Below are 21,629 nucleotides of genomic sequence, written 5' to 3'. Positions count from 1 at the left end.
GGTGAGCCCGGCCCGTTGACAGATGGATCAATCGCCCCCTTCCCGGAAGGGGGAGGGGACCCCACCCAGAGCCTAGGAAGCGGGTAGCTGCCTGCTGCCTCGGGAGAGCCCCCCGGAGCCCAGCTCGCAGCCTAGCGCCGGCCGCCGAGCCTGGCGCGGAGACCTGTCCCGGGTCGGTCCCGGGGCGCTCCCGCCGGGGTGGGGTGCGAGTCCCCTTCCCCGATCCCTCCAGCGCAGTTCGGGCAGGTTCGCCGGCCTCTGATGAGGAGGTCAGGCCGTCACGGCTCGGCAGACTTCTTCCCGCACCGGAGGAGGGAGACAAGTGGGGAAGGGCAGTCTCGAAGGGCTGCGACGCTGGGGCGTATAGGCGGCGAGCGCGCCGCGGGCGTGCGGGGAAAGTTCTCGAGCTCCGCGCGGAGAGCACACGTGTATGCGTACGCGGGGCTCGACCGGGGCAGGCGGGCTGCGCGGGGACGCTGGGGGCTGGCTCCGGAGGGGATCCTTCTTCTCCCTAGCACCTTCGGGAAGACGCTCTGCCTCGGCTCGCTGGCCGAAGGACGCATCCGCCCGCGGATAGTGCAGCCCCCTGCCCAGACCCTAGCCACCAAGCAGGGTGTTTTTTCTAGCGCCCTTCCCCCACGGCCCCGGGATGGCTCGGGCGCCCGGCACTCCACGCCCTTGGGCCTCCGCTGAGCCTCCCCAGGCCTCAGTGAGCCGGTGGCCGGGGCGCGGGGGCGGGGGCAGTGGGGGAATTGGCGCGCGGCGGGGGAGGAGGAGGGTGCGGAGGCTTTGGTGGGTTTGGGCTGGAGCCCGAGCCTTTGCCGGGGGAGCCGGTCAGTTTCCGGCAAGGCTGCAGGTCAATCCGGGGAAGGGCGGGCGGCAGACCAGAGGGAGACAGCGGCGGAGCTCTCCTCTCGGCCCACGTTCCCCGGCGCCACCGCCACCGCCTTGTCGCCGCCGCCGCCGCTGCAGAGTGTCGCTGCTCCGCTGCGCGCCCGCGCCTCGCGCCGCCAGCGCCTGGGAGCCCGAGCGCCGAGCCCCGGGCGGAGGAGAGGGGCTTGGGTGCGACAGCCCCGGCGAAGGAGCCGAGAAGGGGGAAGGGGGCGGGCGGAGGGAGGAGCAGGGAGAGGGAGAAGGGGGAGGGAGAGGAGAGCGAGGGAGAGCCGGAGAGAGCGGGAGCAAAGAGCGAGAGCTGGGGAGAGGAGAGGGAGGGAGAGGAGAGAGAAAGACACACGCACGCAGAGACACACGGTCACTGGAATTATATTAGAAAAAAGTGACACGAGCAAAGGGTTAGCGGGAGAAGATTTTTTTAAATCTTTCCGTCGTCTTGTGAGAAAGAAGCGACTCCGGTCTCTGGTCCTCGAAGCTCCCGCTGGTTTGTTCCTAGGCGCTAACACCCGTCGGTGGATTTCTTTCTTATTTGCGCTTTATTCTGACCCCCACCCTCGCCGCTTCCTTCCAGCCCTACGCTCTCAGATCGCTTCTCCCCCACCTCCCCAGTCCCCTCCCGGGAAGCGCAGGGGAATCGGACCCGTGGGGACTCGCGCCTTCCCTGATGAGCTGAGGGGAGGGCAGACTTGAGGACCGGCTGTCGGCTTGGAAAGCAGACATACATCCGAATACGTGTATATTTGATTTTAGTGGGCAAGGGGGGCGTCGAGAGGCCGCCCACCGCCCTCCGTTCCACTACCTCCTCCAGCCAGAGGCGAGAATCGCAGGACTCAGGATCTTCATCGGGTGGACTAGCTGGGATCTCCGCATTGGATTCGGGGCCGATTATCACTGCTTGGCTATTATTATTATTATTATTGTTGTTATTTTTTAATCCAAGGGAGAAAGACTAAAGACAAAACAAAACAAAACTGTGGGATTTATTTAACATGATCTTGGCAAACGCCTTCTGCCTGTTCTTCTTTTTAGGTGAGTATCTGCGGGTGGCGAGGGCAGCGTGTCCGCCGGAGCCTCGGGGGCTACGCGGGCAGTGCGTTAGAGCGCTGGAGAGCAGCCGGGAACGCGGGGGGCGAGCGGGGCGCTGGCGGGGGACGGACCGGCGGGGAGAGCGCGCGGCGGGGCGAGCCGGGCCCGGGCGTAGGGGAACCGAGCAGGGCCGGCGGCGAGGATGCGGGCGGAGGGACGGGAGCTGGCGGCGAGGATGCGGGCGGAGGGACGGGAGCCGCGGCTGGCTGGTTACGCGGGGGATTGGCAAGGAGACTTATAACACCCAGACGATCCCCGCGCACACGCACGCAGACACACACTCGCTCACTCACACGCAGTGATAGCGCTCATTTCCCTCAAAATAATGGGTTCAAATTGCGGCAACTTAAGGAAAAAAAATAAAATCCAACTCTTGATCTGGAAGAGAGAAGGGAGGGGAGAGGCTCAGTGTCGTGGAAAGGAAAATCATGCCAGTCCCACCTTTCCCGGCGGTTCCCTGAGTCGATCGTGGTAGAGGACATGGGTTTCTCCAGGAGCTCCCGGTTGGACATCTGTGGGGGCAGCCCTGGCAGCCATCCCCCACCTGCCAATCAACCTCTGGAAAATGCACCCCGCTTCCCACTCTCCGAACCCCTTCCTAGCGGCTCCACTCCCTGGAACACTTTTCAAGTTTCTCCCCACCGTTTGCCCTCCCTCCCGACCAGACCCGAGCCAGGTGGGTGGGCGGGAGTGGAGTGTTTCTAGCCGCTGTTCAGTGTGTTCCCTTGGCCACCTCTGGGGCAGGGGACCCCATAGCTGGTGGGAAGAGATGGGAGGGAGGCCAAAGTTTGCTTCCTTGGGTGAAGAAGGAGAGGGGTGAGGGGAGAATCCTGGACTGAACAAAGACCACTGCTCATTCTGTAAGCCCACTCCCCCAAGGGCAGCGAGCAGGGGCTGCCTGGTGCCCCTGAACCCCGGCAGTGTCTTTTGCACCCCGAATTACCAACCCCGCATCCCCTTTTTATGCTACACAAAATCTCAGCTGCTTGGGAAACAGGGGTATAGAGGGAGCATTCTTGGGGGTGGAGGTGAAGAAAAGTGGGTGTTTGCAAGGCTGTGTGCTAACCAGGAGTCCCAGGCAAGGCTGCTGCCCCAGTAGGTGCTCCAGAGAGGGAGCAGGCTAACGGTATGTGTGTGTGTGTGTGTGTGTGTGTGTGTGTGTGTGTGTGTGTGTGTGTGTGCGCGTGCGCGCACGCGCGCTCTGAAGGAGCACACATCTGCTTCATTGTGGGTACTGCTCCTGCCACCCTGGGCTGCTGTGTAGCCAGCGGTGAGCCAGGTTGCCCAGATGGGTCACGAGGGCACCCTTTCCCTCCTGGAGGAGGGGAGAGGGGAAGGCCTGGGGAGGTAGGTGCCGATCCCGGAAACACTTGCTGGGGGGTGTCTAAGAAGTATCCTGACTAGGACGGGGGCTTCCAGTCCCATCGATGTTGGTTGGGGCCTGGGCCCTTTGCCAGTTCCCTCCTCTTCCCCCTCCCACAGGCATGAGTTCCCCAGGGGGCCAGGCTGAGCTCTAGGGTGTGGCCTTCACGGTCCAGCCTCCCGAGCCAGAGGTGGCTTTTCTCCGGGCAGCTTTCTCGGGGTGGGAGGGGCTGAGGGAGGAGGCTGGGTCGGTGCTCCTGGCCTACTGTGCTCCTGCGGCCTTTCCCGGCAATCCTCTCTCTCTGAAGGGGCTGTTACGAAACCTGACCTTTTCTCCTACTGCTGGTTAAAAAACGCAGCTTTTTGGGGCCAAGAATGAGCAGGGCCAAGAAGAAAAGAAAATTGTATTTCAGGAAAAGCAGCCAGATTGCTTGCTCCTGAGCTGCGCACACCCTGGGCCGGCAGGTCTTCCAGGTCTCCGTCCCCCGGTGGAGGAGAGCAGTGCCGGCCCGGCAGTCACCTCCAGGCCCAGCCCCCCAGGCTGCAGGCAGGCTTGTCCCAGCTGAGGAGCCTGAGGAGAGACTGTTCTCCTGTGTATGTGTAGGGGGCCCGTTCAGAGATGTCCTCCCAGGTGTCTGTGACCCTAGCGTGTGGGGAGTTGAGAGCAGGAAAAGAGCAGGGTGCTGTCGGCATCCTCTTTGGTCACAGCCTTTCAGTTCCCTTCCCATGAGAAGCCCCTTTCCGAAGCTGGGGTGTGAGGTTAACTGAGTGACCACAGGGCATTGAAAGGCTCTGGGTTAGGCCAGTCGAGAACAAGGGATAGGTTGGTGCTAAGGACATTTCAGCACCAGGGCCCTTTCCTGGCAAGGAACCCATAGTTGGGAGTTCGTTGGAAATTCCACTTGGGGGAGAGACTTTTCTGGAGCTTGAGAGGTGGGGGGCATTTTCAGTGGGGGGGGGGGTAGAGTGAAGCATGTTCCTAGGAGCAGGGGCCTTCGGTGCGCCCCTCCCAAGGTTCTAGTGAGGTCTGCGGCTGGAGAGGCCTTTCTGGCCCAGCCTGCCTGACCTCCAGTGTTGACAAGCTCAGGGAGAAAATGAGCTGGGGGTGGGGATCAGGGCTGGTCAGAGGGCCCACCTCTCCCTGGCATTCTAGCTCTTGCGGGGCATTTGATGCACGAGGGTGGCTGTAGTTGTGGGTGGCCTCTCAGTCCTTCTGCGTCTTTAAAAGCTCTTCTACATGTCTTTGCTTTCCTTGAGAGACCTGAGTTTTCTCCTGATCTAGAATTTGGAAACATCACCAGGATACCTTCCAACCTTTACTCTCCCAGAATTCTTGGCCAAAGGCACCAAGTTGCCATGATGTCTTTCTCTGGCTGGGTTGGTTCTGGGGGTCATGACTCCGACTAGAAGAGTCAGGGAGTTTGGTCGGAAGATGCACCGGCCCTCCTACAGAGCGTTTTCCTGCCTGGGAGCTGGCAGGATGAGGGAAGCCCAGGATTCTATAAGGATCATCCCTTGGGGCTCTAGACCTCACCTGTAGGGCAGGGAGGAAGGCTTCTTATTGCCCCAGTTCCCTAGGCTAAGGTCCTGACCTTTAAGCCTGGGTAGGATGCCCCTTTCTCATTTTACCTCTGACAGTGCAGCCTCAGGTGAGGCCAACGGGGGAGGGGAGAGGCCTGCTGGGATGCTGGGGTGAGCGGAGTCAGTGGAAGGCCCAGGGCTGGGCCGGTCTTGAGGCTCCAGCAGGCTGGCTACCTGGCTGGCTACCTGGCTGGCTAGGTGGGGCAGCAGGTACCAGTGAGGCTGGGTCAACACAGCTGCTCCTGGGTGGCCCAGATACAGCCGAGTCCTGCTCAGAGACCCAGGACTTTGCTGAAGCCGGGCAGTAAAGCTGCTTCCTGGGCCGGGCGGAGGACACTTCTCCACCCACACCTGGGCAGATGCCCCACTGTCCATGACCACATTCCATGCTGGTTTCTTCAATGGTCTTGTCCCAGCCTGGCCACAGCCTTCAGCTCCTCCTGTCCTGAGGCAGAGGTGTGGTCAGGAGGAGAAGTGAAGCCTTTTGCTCTGGACCCCGAGGGCTTCTCCAACCCAGGCCCACCCCTTGCTCTCCTAGTGGGGTAGGCCTGGCCCTCCAGGAGCCCATTCCTTGATCCCTTTCCCCTCGGCACTCAGTCGGGAGTGACAGGCTCGTGGTGCAGCACTCTGCCTCTAGGTGTCGCTGTCTCCCTGTGGTAGCTGCCCCTCGAGCCGGGCCTCCTTGGGGAAAGGAGTGAGAAGTGGCGGTTCTGGGTAGAGATGGAGGGGATTCTGTGGGATTGGGGACAGGGGGTGGGGGTGGGGGACTTCTCCCTAGGATCTTTTTATGTTTTGGGGCAGGATGGAGTGGAGAAAATCCCCCCAGATCACTCCTTGGGTCTCGGAAAAGCCAGTGTTGGCTTTGGGCCATGGTATGGTTTTCTGTGGGGCAGGATCTGAGTGAGGGGCTTGGAGAGGACCCGGAGACCGGGAGGAGGTCTGTGTCCAGAGGAAGCCGTTCTGGGAGCTTGCTTTTGAAAGGACCAAGCGGCCCTTTCTTTCCCTGCCCTTCCCCTCCGAATCTCCTGACTTGACCTCTTCCCTTCCGAGGACCGTGGGTTTGGACACTTGAGGCCGTGGGTGAGGAGGGTGGGCTGATTCCTGCTTGTTCATCGTTGGGGAGGCGAGGGGCTGTGTGCGAGGCCATTCTGGAAAGAAGAAAAAAAAGGGGAGACAGAGGGGAGAGGGTTTCGGGGAGGGTGGGGAGGAGAGGAAAGAAAGAGAAAAAGAAATAGGGGAGAGAGAGGGAGAGAGACAGCCCGATGGAGAGAGGGAGAGAGGGAGGTGTGTGGGGGTGGGAGGTGTGGTGGGATGGAGTTGCTGGGTCTGCAGCATTTTCTTTGGCGGGGCCTGGGGTGGAACTTGTCCGTAGGGTACGTTTTCTGTCTCTGGCTGCACTGTGGGACAGGAGGGTGTGGAGGGCTGAGCCCCCCTGGAGGAGCGCCTCCTTCTGGGCTCAGACCATGGGGTCATGCTTGTCTCTCCCTGTCTCCTCGGGAAGTCTGGGGACTCAGAATGGGGAGACTGGGGGGTTAGAGGGGCATTTTCGGCCTGCGTGTGACCTTGAGTTGTCATCTCCCTTCTTTGGGCCTCAGTTTCCCCAGGGTAGAATGCAGGGGCTGACTCCGGCCTCTAAGAGGCTGTGGTGGATGGACCTCTGGCTGGACCCGAGGTTGCTGGGAGGAGGTCTGGGTGCTCTGAAAGTGAGATGCCCCCTCGGCCCACCCCAGGAGGCCCTGCAGCCGCCAGCTCTCTGCTGAGGCTGTGGCATCCTTCTCTGGCTTCCTGGCATCTTAGACTGTCTGTGGTCTTGCTGGGGCCTCTGGCTTTCCTGTGCTCCTGGGCCCAGGGCTACAGAGTAGAACCAGAAGAGAGTCTGGTAGGACCAGGGCAGAGGGCAGCTTTTCTCCTTTGGGTCTGAGGAGAGCTGGTGGACTCTTGGGACCCTTTAGCAGCCCTTCCTCCGACCTGCTGTCTGTTGGGGAAGGCAGCCTTGAGTCGGCCTTGCTGTGCCGAGTAGAATGGGTGTGACTTTCCCAGAAGGGCCCAAGCCCCCAGGCCTGCCTCTGGGGTCGGAGACTGCGGCCCTCATTCGTGCTTGTCTTCCCTCCCCACCACCCAGACGAGACCCTCCGCTCTTTGGCCAGCCCTTCCTCCCCGCAGGGCCCCGAGCTTCACGGCTGGCGCCCCCCAGTGGACTGTGTCCGGGCCAATGAGCTGTGCGCGGCCGAATCCAACTGCAGCTCCCGCTACCGCACGCTGCGCCAGTGCCTGGCCGGCCGGGACCGCAACACCATGCTGGCCAACAAGGAGTGCCAGGCGGCCCTGGAGGTGCTGCAGGAGAGCCCGCTGTACGACTGCCGCTGCAAGCGGGGCATGAAGAAGGAGCTGCAGTGCTTGCAGATCTACTGGAGCATCCACCTGGGGCTGACCGAGGGTAAGTCCGCCCGCCGCGATGGGAGGCACGCTGGGGGTGGGGTGATGGGAGGGCCTCCTGGGGCCCAGGTTCAGCGGGAGGGCCTGGTAACGGGGCAGAGTGGCCACAGCTCTCTCTCTCTCTCCACCTTCCTGGGAACCTAGAACCCAGAGCAGGTAGCTGCCCAGCCTAGGAGGGCAGCTGTTGTTGGAGAGACAGACGAAGGAGGAGGTGGGGAGGAGAGACGGTGGGGTGGTGGGAGGGGAAGTGAACCGGGGCTGGTTGGACGGCCGTGTGCAGTGGTGACGAGAGAAGATGAGGCAAGGGTACCCAGGTGGATGGACAAGTGGGGACAGAGGAGTGAGAAGGGGTAGGCGGCGTGAAGGTGGAGCTGTGAGGTCTGCACGAGAGCAAACCAGCCCTTGCCGCTCCCTGCTGCCCCCCTCCTACCTTCCTGCTCCCAGGAGGCCTGCCCTTCAGGTGGCTTCCTGACCCCGGGCCTGGCCTAGGCACCTTCAACAGAGCTCTGAGCGGCGTGAAGGCAGCAGGTCCCACAGCCCTAGGCAGGCCCGCCTCCAAGGCCCAAGGCAGAACCTGTAAGCCTTTCCCTGGACAGCCACCTTCCCCATTTCCTCCCCCTCCAGACTGGGGTGTGGAGGATTTGCTGGCCACCGGGGTCAGGCATTCACTTATTAATGCAGCAACTGTTTATTGAGAGTTTACCAGCTGCTAGGCATTGTGGCAACAGTTGAGAACAGCTGAGGCAGCCTCTGCCTTCATGGAGCTCATGGTCGGGGGGGATGCAGAGAAGTTATTTGGTGACAGTTATCTGTTATTTGGTGATGTGAGTGGAAAGCACTGGGTGCTGAGGCATCACTGAGCAGGGGCATCAAACCCCTTCTTACAAAATCTAAAGTGCCTTCCTGGAAGAGGCAGCCCCCAAGCTGAGATTCAAGAACGAGCTGCAGTTACCTGGTGAAGGTGTATGGGGAGAGTATGGGAGGTGGAGGGAGAGCTTGGGCAAAGGCCTGCGGGTAACTCAGGTTAGCGGAACTCGCTTACAGACCTTCAGGTAACTCAGTGTGGTAGAGGCGGGTGGAAGTGGGGATGGGGGAGGAGAGATGGGAGGGGTACGGATCTGGTGGGCAGCACCCCTGGAAGGTTTTACACGATGGATATGTGCTTCAGGACAAAGTTCATGTGGTTCCAATGAAGAGAGTAGATGGGAGAGACTGTTCGGAGGCCACTGCTGGGATACAGGCCAGGAATGATGGCGGCTGAATGAGGACAGTGGCAGGAAAGAAGGATCTAAGAGCTGTCCAGGAGGCAGAAGCAACAGGTCTTGGGGAAGGGTCAGAGGAGTCGGGGGGCCCCCAGTTTTCGGTCTTGGGCAGCTGGGTGCGTGATGGGGCTGGTCACAGTGAAGGTATTGAGTGGGGGGAGGGCTGGGAGATGTGAATTTGTTCTGGGGTGTGTGCCTCTCATCGGCCCCGCCCTACAGACAGCTGGGCACGCAGGGCTGGGGGTCACGTGAGGAAGAACAACTGGACATAGGGATTTAGAAGTCGCCAGCAGACTGCAGGTGGTAACTGGGGCCGAGGGAGTGGGTGCAGTCACATTGGGAGGAGGTCAGGGACAGAGCCCCCAGGACCACTGCCATTTAAAGATGGGCTGCAAGGATGACTGAGGAGGCTCTGGGGGTGAGGTAAGAGGGACAGTAGGATACCTCAGGAGGGGCTCACTCTCAGAGGAAGGAGGGTCACCAGCCTCTAAGACTTTAGGCCCAGCAGGAGAGGGGTTTTCGGAAAGGGTCCCTGATGCCCTTGGGGTGAGCGCCTTAGGTGGCTGCTGGGAGCAGAAGCCTGCTTAGGGGGTGCCTGGGAGCCGGGGAGAGGGGAGTGATGACTGTGGCCAACTTCTTGAATTTTGGTGTGAAGATGGGAGAAGAACAAAGGATGACTTTTTTTTAAAGATGCGAGAGAGTCAAGCAGTTTAAATTCTAAGGTAGGATAGTGGTGATGGAGAGGCTGAGGGGAAGAAGAGAGAGGGGTGCTCTGTGGATCTGTGCCCTTGGGGGCGGGGAGGCGTCAGCCTAGGATCTGAGGGGCAGCACCGCCTCCAGCTGTTGGAGGGGGAGGAGGAAACTGGGCCCAGGGGTGGGGCCTGGATATCGAGAGGTTCCTGAGCAGTGGCCCCGAGGGTTCCAATGTGCCCTGAAAATAGGAATAAGCGGGCATGGAATTATTAATAGTGTTACCACCATTAGTAACAAAGTAATTCCTCATGAATCGGGTGGTCACTTCTTCCGTTGCTAGCAATGCTGGAGTCCTAGAACTAGAAGTTAGCAAAGAGAGGGAGCCGGCCACAGAGACGGGCACTCTGTTCTCCGTGAGACAAGGAGCCGTGTCCCCGCCCGCCACACCAGCTGACTCCGTGCCCAGAACATTAAAGGCCCCGATTCAGCCAGCTGGGTTGTTTAGGTTTTTGCTTTCTTTCCGACAGCCTTCGGTTTCAGCCCGAGGGGGATTGGGCGGAAGGTGGGTGGGCTTCCTGTGGGTGCAGGATGGACAGGAAAGGGATGGAAGAGCTGCCGGCTAGAGAGTTGGGCGGGCCGCCTGAGAACCTTCCCATCGGACTGGCTCCGTGGGCACCGCATCAGGGCTCCGGGGACCTTGCTCGGAGCCGGGACGATGAGGCAGTTTGATGATAACAAGAAGCATAATGTGCATTTTATGCTGCCTCCTGCTGTGTCTTCAAGGCCCTTTCAATCCAGGAGGGCCTGACTGTAAACTCTCCCCGTTCCAAGGCTTGAGATGGCTTGTTGGTTCATTTACTCAACAAATATCTGTTAAGCATCTACTGTGTGCTTCAGAGGGTGAAAGCACTGGGGAAGCCGTGGTCCCTGTGCCGGTGTGTACTGGCTGGGGGACCCTTCCCCTGGTCCCACTCTAGAAAGGCAGACCCCTGCTTTTCTCCTTCCTCAGACCCCTGGCCCCCACCCCGTGCAGATTGCACAGTCCCCTCCCCCTGGGTCTTGGGGCTAGAGGTGGTTTCCATCCAGGGCTGACCGGAGGAACACAGAGGCTTTTTAACAGCAGGTGGTGTTCCTCTGAGGGACAGGATCTTCCTGAGAGGGGGCATTTCCCGGTGTGGGGTGAGTGGTCTCCTGGGGAGGCTACAGGCACACCCTCCCTATTCCTTAAGACTCTTAATAACTTGGCTTGGGCCGGGGTGGGGGGATCACGGAGAGGAGAGACCCATGTGGGTTTGCACTTAGATTCTGCCTTCTCCTGCTGCGATTCCCCGGAGACTCGGCTCCACCTTCTGCCTCTACCTGAGGCTGAGCTCGCAGTGCAGACTGAGGCTCTCAGCGTGTGGGCAGAGCTGGCAGTGGCAGGATCATGGCCTCTGCCAATCTCCTAGACAGTCCCAACCACCAAGGGCCTCCGGATCATTCTGGCGGGGAAGCTGAGATGCAGGGAGGCGAGTCGGGGGCTTCCCAGGGCACGCAGCAAGCAGCTGGTGGGACCAGGCCCCCGACTCCTTATCTGGACCCCTTTCCACTGCCCTGGGGGAGAGCTGTGGCCTTGGGCCCGTCTTCCCCTCTGCCATCACCACCCCCGTACCCACCAGTATTTACACGGTGGGGCTGTCACTGTTGGCTGCCCAGGGGACCAGGCTTCTTGCCTTCTCCAAAGGCGATGCTGAAGTTCAGGGTCATCCTGGTCCTGCCAACGTGAAGCGCCGAGGCCTCTCCTACGTGTCCTCTCCCAGGTCGTGGCCCCGGAATCTGACATCCTGCATTTGGCTTCAGTCTGGCTGCCAGGCAGGTCTCGGGTTTCCTGCTGGTGAATTCTGCTGCAGGAGCAGGAGATGGAAGTTGAGTTAAATAGGACGGGCCCCTCCCACGCGGTCGTGGAAGAGGCTCTTTTCCCCCAGAGATCCATCCCCTGTCGCCTCCTAATCGTACGAGCCATACCCAGGCACGGTGCTATGCCAGATGCGATAGGGACAGACAGACCCTGCTCTGGGGGAGCAGTCCAGCCCACAGAAGGTTGCTCTGTGAAAAGTTAAGCAACAGTAGAACTTGTTTAAGAACAATTTGGTTTCAGTAACACTTTCTATTTTTGGAGACAGTATTCATAATGGTTAAGAACTTGGACTCTGGAGCCAACTTCCTGGGTTTGAAACCAGGCTCTGCCACTTACCAGCTGTGTGACCTCGAGCAAGTACCTCAGTGTCTCTGTGCCCCAGTTCCTTATCAGTAAAATAGGGAGAATAATAGTGCCTATCCCCTAGAGAAATTAAGAGGATTAAATGAGTTAGTACATCTGAAGCGCTTCTAATAGTGCTGGCACGAAGGCAGCACAATACAACATCATCTTTATTACAAAAGTGCTTCCTAAACGCTTGTGCTGTTTGGCTGCAGCAGAGAGCATGGCTGGTAACCCCACCACAGGGAGTTTCTCCAGTGCCGGTGGGTAGAGTGGAGGATGCTGAGATCATGCAGGCCTGCCAGGACCCTGCATGCCCCGGGGGTAGGTGGGATTGGAGACAGGCCTGAAGGAAAGGGTAACCTTTGGATTAGGTCCGTTGGCCGGTACCAGTGGGCACCCCCTGTGCGTAAGGTGCCCTGTGTGCTGGGTGTGGCAGGGCCCAAGGTGCTCCTGTGAGGTACAGTGAAGGGCGGGGCTGCTTCTCCAGGGGGCGTGCTCTTCCTCCACGTCCTCTGGGGGGTCTGTACCCTTCTCTGGGGGGTCTGCCTGGTATAGCAGACAGGTGCCTGGTCCGTGGACCAGCAGAGGGCTGGTTAAGCCTTGAGGGCTAGCCTGTGGGTGACTTTGGGGGCCTGGCTGAACGAGCCCCTTGCAAGCAGATTCCAAGGCTCCTCTTCTGGGGGCCGGCTCCTTCCTGCAGGTGGCCCCCAGGGGTGCTGCCCCACGTGCTACTCTTTAGGCGGGGGTACTTGCCCATGACACTAGGCCCCGGGTGGATGGGAAATCAGTGTGTGAGGCTGTGGTCATCATCTGTCTCCCCCGCCCGCTCAACACACACACACACACACACACACACACACACACACACAGTCTGAGTGATTATCCATTGATTTCTCCTCGCCGTCATGTCTCAAGAGGATATTTCCTTTGCTGCCGAGGCACTGGCAGAGGAGGCTGGAGTCCCGCTGAGGTGGTGGTGGGTCTCCAGGGCAGCCTTGTGTCATTTATCGCCTGTCACTCGCTTGCTTGTCTGTTTCCCGAGCCTCTGGTGCACCCCGGAGCCTGGAGGAGAGGGCTGAGAAGCAGCAGGTGGAGGGGAAGACGGGTCGGGAGTCAGTCAAGACAGGAGCCGCAGTCAGGCCTCCACCCAGCAGACCTTCAGCCAGTCAGATTCTCCTGGTGGCATGGTGGGAAGCAAAGGGGAAATCCTGTCCCCTTAAGTCTGGGCAGAGCCAGCCTGGTGTGATGGGAGAGAATGCTGGTGTGAGGCTGGAGTCCAGCTCAAGCTCTGCCATGAGTAGCTGTGTGATCTCAGGCAGGTTGCTTCGCCTCTCTGGGCCACCTCAGAGCCCTCCCCTGTGAAATGAGGAAGTTGTACTCAATGACTGTGGAGGGTCCTTTGGCTTCAGATCCTGGGATTTGTACCTGGCCTTCCACAGGGTTCCAGCTCCCCTGTGCCTTCTTTCCAGAAGCATTCGGAAGTCCTTAGAAGAGGCCGGGACATGCAGAGAGGTCACGAGGGAGATGTATTAGGCAGTTCTGACCTGCTCTGGTTGGAGAGAAGTACCTTGCTCATGTGAAATGTGCAGCATTTCATTCCTAACCTGCCCTGTGCAGCACTTTGGGCAGGATGTGAGCCTGGGCCTGACACGGTTCTCTCTTCTAGGTGAGGAGTTTTATGAAGCCTCACCCTACGAGCCAGTGACCGCCCGCCTCTCGGACATCTTCAGGCTTGCTTCAATCTTCTCAGGTGAGTGGGCTCATGCTGGGGCCTCGCCAGACCTGCTCTGGTCCCCGTGGGTGGTGGATCAGGCCTCGGGGCTTGGCTCAGGTGTCGGCTTGCCAGCAGGTCCCTGAGCGCCTCTGAGCCTGGGGTCTTCATCTGTAAAGAGGGAACCGTAACACCCACCCACAAGGTTGTATGTGGCATAAAGCATTTAGGGAATTGCCTAGAATGAGCTTGCCGTGCAGGAGATCTTGAATCTGAAACGTGGTATTGCTCTCCCATTTCGTCACCTGTCCTGCCTGGCTGGGTCCTTTCCAGCTGTTCTACTCTGGGCAAGTTACTCGACCTCTCTATGCCTCAGTTTCCTCTCTGGTGCAGAGGGGAGAGTACCTACCTCGTTGGATGGTCATGAGGTCAGAGTGAACCAATGGCTGTCCAGGGCGCAGCATGCTGCCGAGTGCGTGGGAGCCATTAGCCGTGGTTGTCGGCGTTCCTATCATCATCGTCCATTCTGCTCTGAAATTCCCCTCTCCCCTGGGGGCTCTGCTTCTTGAATCCCGCTGAGGAGAGCCTCTGCTCTCTGGCCACTCCTGCCTTGGCCTGCCTGGGGAGTGAGAAGACCCATTTGAGCTCTAGCTTTGCTTGCTGTGGTCTGTGTATAGGAGCCCAGTGAGTTTTTTGGTTCTTTCTTCTTGGCCTTGTTCCCTCTGGCCTTTGGGTGACCCAGGTGACCCAGGGCAGCCTGCCCCTGCTCGGGCACTAGGGAGGACCTTCCAGTTTGGGGAACTCTTGGGGCTGGGATGAGCTTCCTGGAGTCACCAGTGCTGCTTAAAGGGGGCCAGGGTGGGCTTGTTCGCGGGCCCCAGGCCTCAGGCTTCCAGGCACTTTGTGGCAATATGTAAAACCTTCTGAAGTTTCTTTTGCTCTAAGCCAGGGTTTCTCAACAGCAACATTATCGACATTGACCTGGGTAATTCTCTCCGTGGCAGGAGCCGTCCTGTGCACTGTAAGCTGTTTAGCAGCATCCCTGGCCTCTACCTACTGGACACTAGTAGCAGTCCCCCAAGATGTGACAACCCAGTGTGTCTCCAGACACTGCCAAATGTCCCCTGGGGGCACAGCTGCTGCCAGTTGGGAAGAACTACTCTAGACTGTGAAATGAAAGATTCTCCAGTGAGACCCTAAGCCCTTTCAAATGAAGAACTCTCTAGGACAATGTTTCTCAAACTTTTTCTGTTTTCATTGTTGCCCCTCTAAGGAGAAAAGTTAATTCTCTCTAACTAGAGAAATACTGTCTTAGTCTGCTTGGGCTGCCATAACAAAAGACCGTAGACTGGATGGCTTAAATGACAGAAGTCTATTATCTCACGGTTCTGGAGGCTGGAAGTCCAAGATCAAGGTCTGGCAGGTTTGGTTTCTGGTGAGGGCTCTCTTCCTGGTTTGCAGACATCAGCCTTCTCACTGTGTCCTCACAGGGTAGGGGTGGGAATGGGTGGGAAGGAAGTGGGGGATTGGAGTGGGGAGATAGAAGAGAGAGAAGAGAGAGGGGGGTGGGGAGAGAGAGAGAGAGAGAGAGAAAGGTCTCTTCCTCTTCTTATAAGGACACTAGTCCTACTGGATTATGGCCCCACCCTTATGACCTCATTTAACCTTAATTACCTCCTAAAAGCCCTATCTTCAAATACAGTCACATCGGGGGTTTAGGGCTTCAGCATATAAGTTTGGGGAGGGGACACAATTTAGTCCATAGTAAATGCCAAGTATTAAAGTTTTGTCAGGTAGGGTTGAGTTTTGGAGGACCACAAACCATTGTTATATCTACCTTTTTTCTGCCTGCCCAGGAGCCCGTTTTTGCTCCCTTGGGGGTGATACCCTCCTCTGCCATTGAGAAAGCATGCTCTAAGGGATTGAGATAGGATGATACACATGTACTGGTGGGAGAAATCCTGGGCCCCAAGAGAAGGGAGGCACTGGCCAAAGGGTGACCATCTGGACATACCTTGGGCCCTGGTGGTGGGCAGGGTTAGTGGTGGATGGTATGGTGACTTCGAAGATGGTCTGTGCATTGAGTGGCCTGCCCTGGGTTCTCATCATCATACCCCGCAGTGGGGTGATGGCCGAGGTTCCCATCCTGCCTCTGCCTGTGGCGCTGTGATGGTGCAGTGACAAGCCTTGCCCATCCCACAGGGCTGAACTGGGTGACGGACTGACTGAGGCCCCTCCTAGCACAGACGTTCTGATTCTCACATTTCCTGGTTAGTTTTGGGCCACTCCTTTTGAGACAGTGCTAGGGGGCTCCAGCAGACTGAGGAGATGGTTTGCGCGTGGACGCTGTGATGGGGAAATTCCAGCGGCCCGACATACCCGTTTCCCACCCTACCGTGGGCTCAGGTGCTACTGCCTGGGCAGGAGCCACTGGGTTTACCTCCAGTGAAGAAATGGCTTTGGCTTTTGCCCCCTGAAAGTTGAAGGTCAGAGGTCAGCACCCGAGCTCAGGCCCCTGCTGCTTCCTGGACTGACACTAAGTATCTTCCCGGCAGAAAATCTTTCCATAATGGACTTGAGACTCTGTGGGACAAGGATGTTGACAAGACAAATGAGGAGATTACTGGTCTGCAGTTCACTGAATCAGCATTCTTTACCTGCTGCTCAGATGGAACTGGGCCCCACATGACTGTAGATCCCTGGGCTCTGTGGACCACTCCCCACAGTGAGGGCAAGGCTCCCCCTCATTGCCCCTGCTGACCCCGCTCCACCCAGAGCAGCCCTCGAGTTGCTGCACGGGCGGCTCTATCTGGGGAAACTCTGGTCCATAGCTGGGTGGGGAGGCCCTGGCCCAGCCACAAGAAACCAAGTGAGCCATGGTGGGGAGCACGCAGCTGAAAGAAGGCTGGATGGGGAGCCGGGACCCTGATTCCAGCTCATTCTCTGCTACAGATGAGCTGGTGGTCTTGGGCAGGTCACTTCCCCGCTCCGGACCTTACATTTCTTTTCTGAAGAAGGAGGAGGTGGGCTCAGAGCAGCCTTTTCCCCATTGAGGCGCACAGACAACGGCAGTGTTGTTTGGTATCTAGGAAGAGCAGAGCAGCTTGGAGCTCTGGTGGTCACAGGCCCTTGCCTGGCTGCCCTGCGGGCTGAGGGGTCAATATCTGGGCACGTGTATCACCCGCCCACCTGCGGCTCGCTGCCTGGGAAAGCCTGGTCTGGGGGACCCCAGATCCTGCACTGATGCTCCAGGATGCCCCCCGCCCCCGCCGCCATCTCTGTGTGGAGAGGCTGCGGTGTGGGCCATGGGGGCTCCTCTAGGTCGCACTTCCCCCAGTCGGGGCCCAGGGACTTGGAGAAGGGTGCTCTTGTATCTTTGGGGCCGAGTTGCTACCATCTGAGAATCCGGGGCCTCCTGGAACGTGTTTTCTTCTTTCCCGCTGGCCTGCTCTCTCTGTTGGGCTTCTTCGAAAGCCCAGCTGGGATTCTGTTGGCAAAGAAAGCTGCTGGGACTCCCCCAACACTCTCTGATGCTGAGGCCCTGGGGGAAGGGCAAGTCCTCCCCTCTTGTCTGCTCAGTTCAGAGACAGGCGCTGGGATCAGTGACTGGGTCTGGGATTCCTGGTGTCCAGTTAAGCCCAAGTCCAAGGCCGGGAGGGGAGCAGTCTGACTCTGGCCTGAACAGTGGGGACAGGGCTGTTGGAGGGATCCAGATGTCCTGCCCTAGCGTTATAGATGGGAAGGGAGATTTCACGGAGAAGAAATGAAGTTTGTTAATGAGGTTTGTCCTGTTTCTAGCAATTTAAACTGCCCTTGGAAACAGGAAACGCAGTGTTTCTGGAGGCCTTGTCGGGCCTTTTTGAGCTAGTGCCTACATTTGTAAAGTGAGAAGGGGATGGCTACTGGTCTGGTTGATACAGAGGAGACCATGAGGATGGATGCAGGCAAAGTGACAGCCATCCCCTCTGCCGAGGACGCTTCTCTAGAGGGGTCCCTTGGGTGGAGTCCCTCCCTCCCCAAGCGCCTGGGACCCCGTGAATACTGAATCCCAGCTGGTCCCATCTGGGAGGCAGGAGAGGATGGAACAAAGTGGAGAGAGGAGAGAAAGGCTTCTTAGGGAAAGAAGAGATGGTTCAGGCAGAGAGAGGTTGTGAGGGGTGATGCGGGCAGTGAGGGAAGGGAACTGCTCCATCCACGTGGGGTGAGACCATCAGAGTGAGGATGAAAGGCCTGGGAGGGCCAGAGAGTGGTTTCCGTCGCCGCTGGGCTGTGCCTCAGGGACTGGGAGAAGCGACAGGCAGGTGGTGTGGGCCGGGCTGTCAGCGAGCGCGGCCTCTGCATTTCCGGTGAGGCTGGGGCCCCCTGGGGCCCTGGGCATCCGACGCAGGCATTGGAGATACATGGGTGTGGAGCGTATTTTATGCAAACATGTCTTGTCTTTTCTATAGCTGGAGGGGGACTTGGAGATCATCTAAGCTCACCCCTTACCTGACAAAAAGGGAAACTGAGGCCCCAAGGGAAGGGATGGACTAGACTGGGATTCAGTCCTGCTTCTATCCCTGCTCGGTGCGTACCTCAGGCAGGGGCCTCACCTCTGAGCCCGGGTTTCTTCTTACACAACACAGGACTGATAGCAAAACCTACCTGCCTGGGTTTTGTGAGGACTAAATGAGAACGTGCAGGTAGGTGCCTGGTCCGGTGCCTGGCACGTTGCACTAAAACACGTAGCTTCTTAGAACTGACAGTGGAGTGATTTCTCCAAAGGCCATTGGCCGGCTGGGCTAGAGCCGGCCTGGAGCCTGCATCCGGGAGATGGTTGCATGGCTTTTGGTGACGTGAGGCTGCCTTCCACCCATGCTAGTGCTGGGTGGGGGCTGCAGTGGGAGGTGACGGGGCGATTTGCAGGGGACAGTAGGTCCCTGGGGCTACTGCTGAGCCTCTGTGGCCTTAGCTGCATTGTGACTGGGTGGGGACACAGGGAGGCTGGCGAGAGGCCTGGGCTCGGGCCTTTTGTGGGTTGGAGGAAGAAGCGATGGGTGGCGACAGCCTCAGCTGGCCGCAAGCCTCTGGGGTGGGTCATCTTGCTTGGATGGAGCCAGGAGAGGCCCGGGGATGTTCTAGTTGGAGGCTCCAGTGGTCCCCTTTTTGGGGGCTCAGGAGAGGAGGGAACCCTACCCCTGCCAAGAAGCCTTGCAGATGGCCCCTGAGGGATACCACCCTCCCACTCTGTGCCCTTGCACTTGGCTCTTATTACAGCACTCACCCTCTGATTGTGGGCGTTGGTCTCTGTGTCACTGCACCCACGCCTCTCTCTGTGTTCCCCTGGGTGTCTAGTGCTGTGCTGTGCTCCTGACCCCATCCATGGAGGATCCTGGACTAGAGGGCGGTTGTGGACTTGGAGGCCTGCTGGTCCTAGTTTGAATCCTGGTCCTGCCCTACCAGCTGGTTGACCACAGGGTGGGTCATTTGACTCTGAACCTCATTTTTCTCATCTGTAAAATGGAGCCCTGTAAGGATGGGTGATGACGTGTGCACGGCTCCCCACAGGGCGCCGGAGCCCAGGAGCACCCTAGGTGGTGGCCACAGGTGATGCTGTCAGGGGCTGGGGGAGCTAGTGGTTTAGTGTGAGCTGTTAGCGCTGCACAAGGGAGGGTGGCTAAGAGGTCCAGGCAAGTCTGAGGCGTCCCGTGTGTGCCGCCTGTCAGGTGGCCCTGAGGTTTAAAGAAGGAAAGGAAAGCTCACGAGGGCTTCGTGGAAGAGGTAGGGCTGGGGCCGGATCTCCGTGTGGTGCAGACGCTACGTAAGATGCTGCTTTGAGAGGCACCAGACCGTGTCCTTACTGGCTTGTGGGGCAGGCGGACACCACTTAGACGCCCACTGGGTGGTTTGTCAATGGTGGTAGAGTAACCGTGAGAGCTCAAGGGAGACAGCAATAGGCGGTGCCTGGGGAAAATCAGCAGAGTCTCGGAAGAGGAGAGACTGGGATCTGGGAATGACATTCCCGGCAGCATCATAGCATCATGGCTCGGAGGCCTGGCCAGGCTCAGCAGGAACCGCATACCTTCTGGGCCTGGTGGGCTCAGATGACAGTGACTAGAGACCTTGTGGCAGATGGGAGGTTGGAGTCTCTGGGGTCTCCTCCCTTGGGACTCCTGCCCAGGAAGTCTCCGGGACAGAGCTCAGTGTGACAGCCTGGCTCTGGGGCTGGGTCTGTGGAGAGGGGCTGAGCTGCCCTTGGGTCGGGGAGGAACTTAGCCCCGGGCTCAAGACTCAGTCCCCTGTGAAGGTTGCCTGAGTGGCCATGTAGGGGCCGGGAGAGGGTCGGGCTTGGCCTAACTCCGCTGGATGCCCAGGGAGCCCCCCTCCCTTCCCTGGCTCTGCTGAGGGGCTGCCGAGCCTTTGTGCCCCCAGCCCCTCCTTCCCTGGGGTTGCTGAGCAGAAGATGGCAAGCAAGGTCCAGCAGGTCGGCTGGTGCCTCTCAGAGACCCCACTCTGAGGCGGCCCCTGTGAGGAGGCGGTGGGGCTTTGGGGACAGAGGGCATGGGAGGAGAGGAGGAAGCAGGCAGCCTGTCTCCCTGCCACCTGCATGGTGGCTCGGGCGATAAACTGCTTATCCTCAGGTTGTCTCCTTGAGCTGAATGCAGAAGCATGTTATTTAAATTTCAAAATCACATTCTTCTTCTAACAGCTGTCAGAGACTCTGAGTGTCAATGAAAATTGGGCCTTAGCTGCAGCTCTGTCACCTCTTACATCCCCCCCTTTCAGGGAGGAACTGTCTGATGGCCCAGGAGAGGGTGTGGGGCGGGAGGAGGGACTATGGGAACAGGGAGAAGTGGGGAGGGCGGGCCAGGTGACCCGTGACCGTGGCCGCGCTGGTCAGCAGTTGGGACCCACAGGAGGATGCCAGTTACTCCATCAGGGGCGCCAAGCGCTTCCCCTCTTCCCTTTCATTTCCTCTTCTCCGTGCCCCCCTCCCCAGGCTCCCCCAGCCAGAAGGATTTGCTCGCAGAAGGCGTGAGCAGGGTGTCGGTGGCTTCATGTTTGGTTGTCTTCATGTCCAAGGAAGAAATTGCGATTAAAAAAAACAACAACAACCAGGAGAGAACAAAATTTAACCCCAAAGAGAGGCTTTTTAATGGTAGAAGTTCAGGTGCCACGGTTGGGGTGAGGTCTTGGGGGGGAAAGGTATTTCTGGTTCCCTTCAAATAACATCTTCCCTCTTGCGTGGGAAGAGATATGGGAACATATGTGTACGTATAATTGATTCACTTTGTTATAAAGCAGAAACTAACACACCATTGTAAAGCAATTATACTCCAATAAAGATGTAAAAAAAAAAAAAAAGAAAAAGAGGAAAAAAATAGCATCTTCTAAGGGCACCTACTTGCTTCCCCTTGGGCGGATAGACAGGCTCTGCCAGCAGCGGGGGTCTGTGTGTGTGTGTGTGCAGTTCTGGGCTGGGTCTGCCAGCTCTTTCATGGCTCCTGAGGTGGCTCTGCAGGGCTCTGGTCCGCCTGCCCCACCCCGGCCCCACCCAACCCCGGCCCTGCCCCAGGCATGCTCCTCGGGCTTACCCTGAGCCATGCTCACCTTACTTATCTGGGTGGAAGGTAGGATTTGAGTAACTGTTCTGGGAATGCTCCTCCCAACCGATCTGTCAACATGTTCTTTTTTTTTGTTAACATCTTTATTGGAGTATAATTGCTTTACAATGGTGTGCTGGTTTCTGCTGTATAACAAAGTGAATCAGCTATACGTATACATATATCCCCATATCCCCTCCCTCTTGCGTCTCCCTCCCACCCTCCCTATTCCACCCCTCTAGGTGGTCACAAAGCACTGAGCTGATCTCCCTGTGCTATGCAGCTGCTTCCCACTAGCTATCTATTGTACGTTTGGTAGTGTATATATGTCCATGGCGCTCTCTCACTTCATCCCAGCTTACCCTTCCCCCTCCCCATGTCCTGAAGTCCATTCTCTACGTCTGCGTCTTTATTCCTGTCCTGCCCCTAGGTTCTTCAAAACCTCTTTTTTTTTTAGATTCCATATATATGTGTTAGCATACGGTATTTATTTTTCTCTTTCTGTCAATGTGTTCTTTTAAGCCCATGAGTGTGTAGAGAAAGGAACAGATCTGAATGGGGTCAAGTGTGTATGTGTGTGTGGTGTGTAGGTGGGGAGTATAAGTGTGTGTGGTACGCACATGGGTGGTATGTATGTGTGTGTGGTGTGTGTGTGTGTGTGGTGTGTGTGTGTTATATGTGTGTGGGGGGTGATGTGTGTGTGTGGTGTGTGTATGTGTGTGGTGTGTGTGTGGAGTGTTATATGTGTGTGTGGGGTGATGTGTGTGTGTGGTATGTGT

The 21,629-nt window shown here is 58.2% G+C and overlaps 1 protein-coding gene across 1 annotated transcript in view; it reads left to right on the top strand.

Annotated features, from left to right (window-relative positions):
- Positions 1 to 1,234: 1,234 nt before the first annotated feature.
- Positions 1,235 to 21,629, top strand: part of GFRA2 (GDNF family receptor alpha 2) — a 96,957-nt gene continuing 76,562 nt past the window's right edge. Inside the window, exons 1-3 of the mRNA XM_027092038.1 lie at positions 1,235 to 1,923; positions 7,046 to 7,360; positions 13,223 to 13,306. Of these exons, the coding sequence (XP_026947839.1) occupies positions 1,884 to 1,923; positions 7,046 to 7,360; positions 13,223 to 13,306 (439 nt within the window). The 5' untranslated portion in view covers positions 1,235 to 1,883. The remainder of the gene's footprint in view (positions 1,924 to 7,045; positions 7,361 to 13,222; positions 13,307 to 21,629) is intronic.

This window comes from Aethalodelphis obliquidens, unplaced genomic scaffold (assembly GCF_003676395.1).
Source record: "Aethalodelphis obliquidens isolate GAN/ISIS:26980383/991018 unplaced genomic scaffold, ASM367639v1 scaffold74, whole genome shotgun sequence".
In the NCBI taxonomy this organism is placed as follows: Eukaryota; Metazoa; Chordata; class Mammalia; order Artiodactyla; family Delphinidae; genus Aethalodelphis; species Aethalodelphis obliquidens.
The sequence above is the reverse complement of the archived record's forward strand: the minus strand, read 5'-3'. Positions and strand labels throughout refer to the sequence as shown.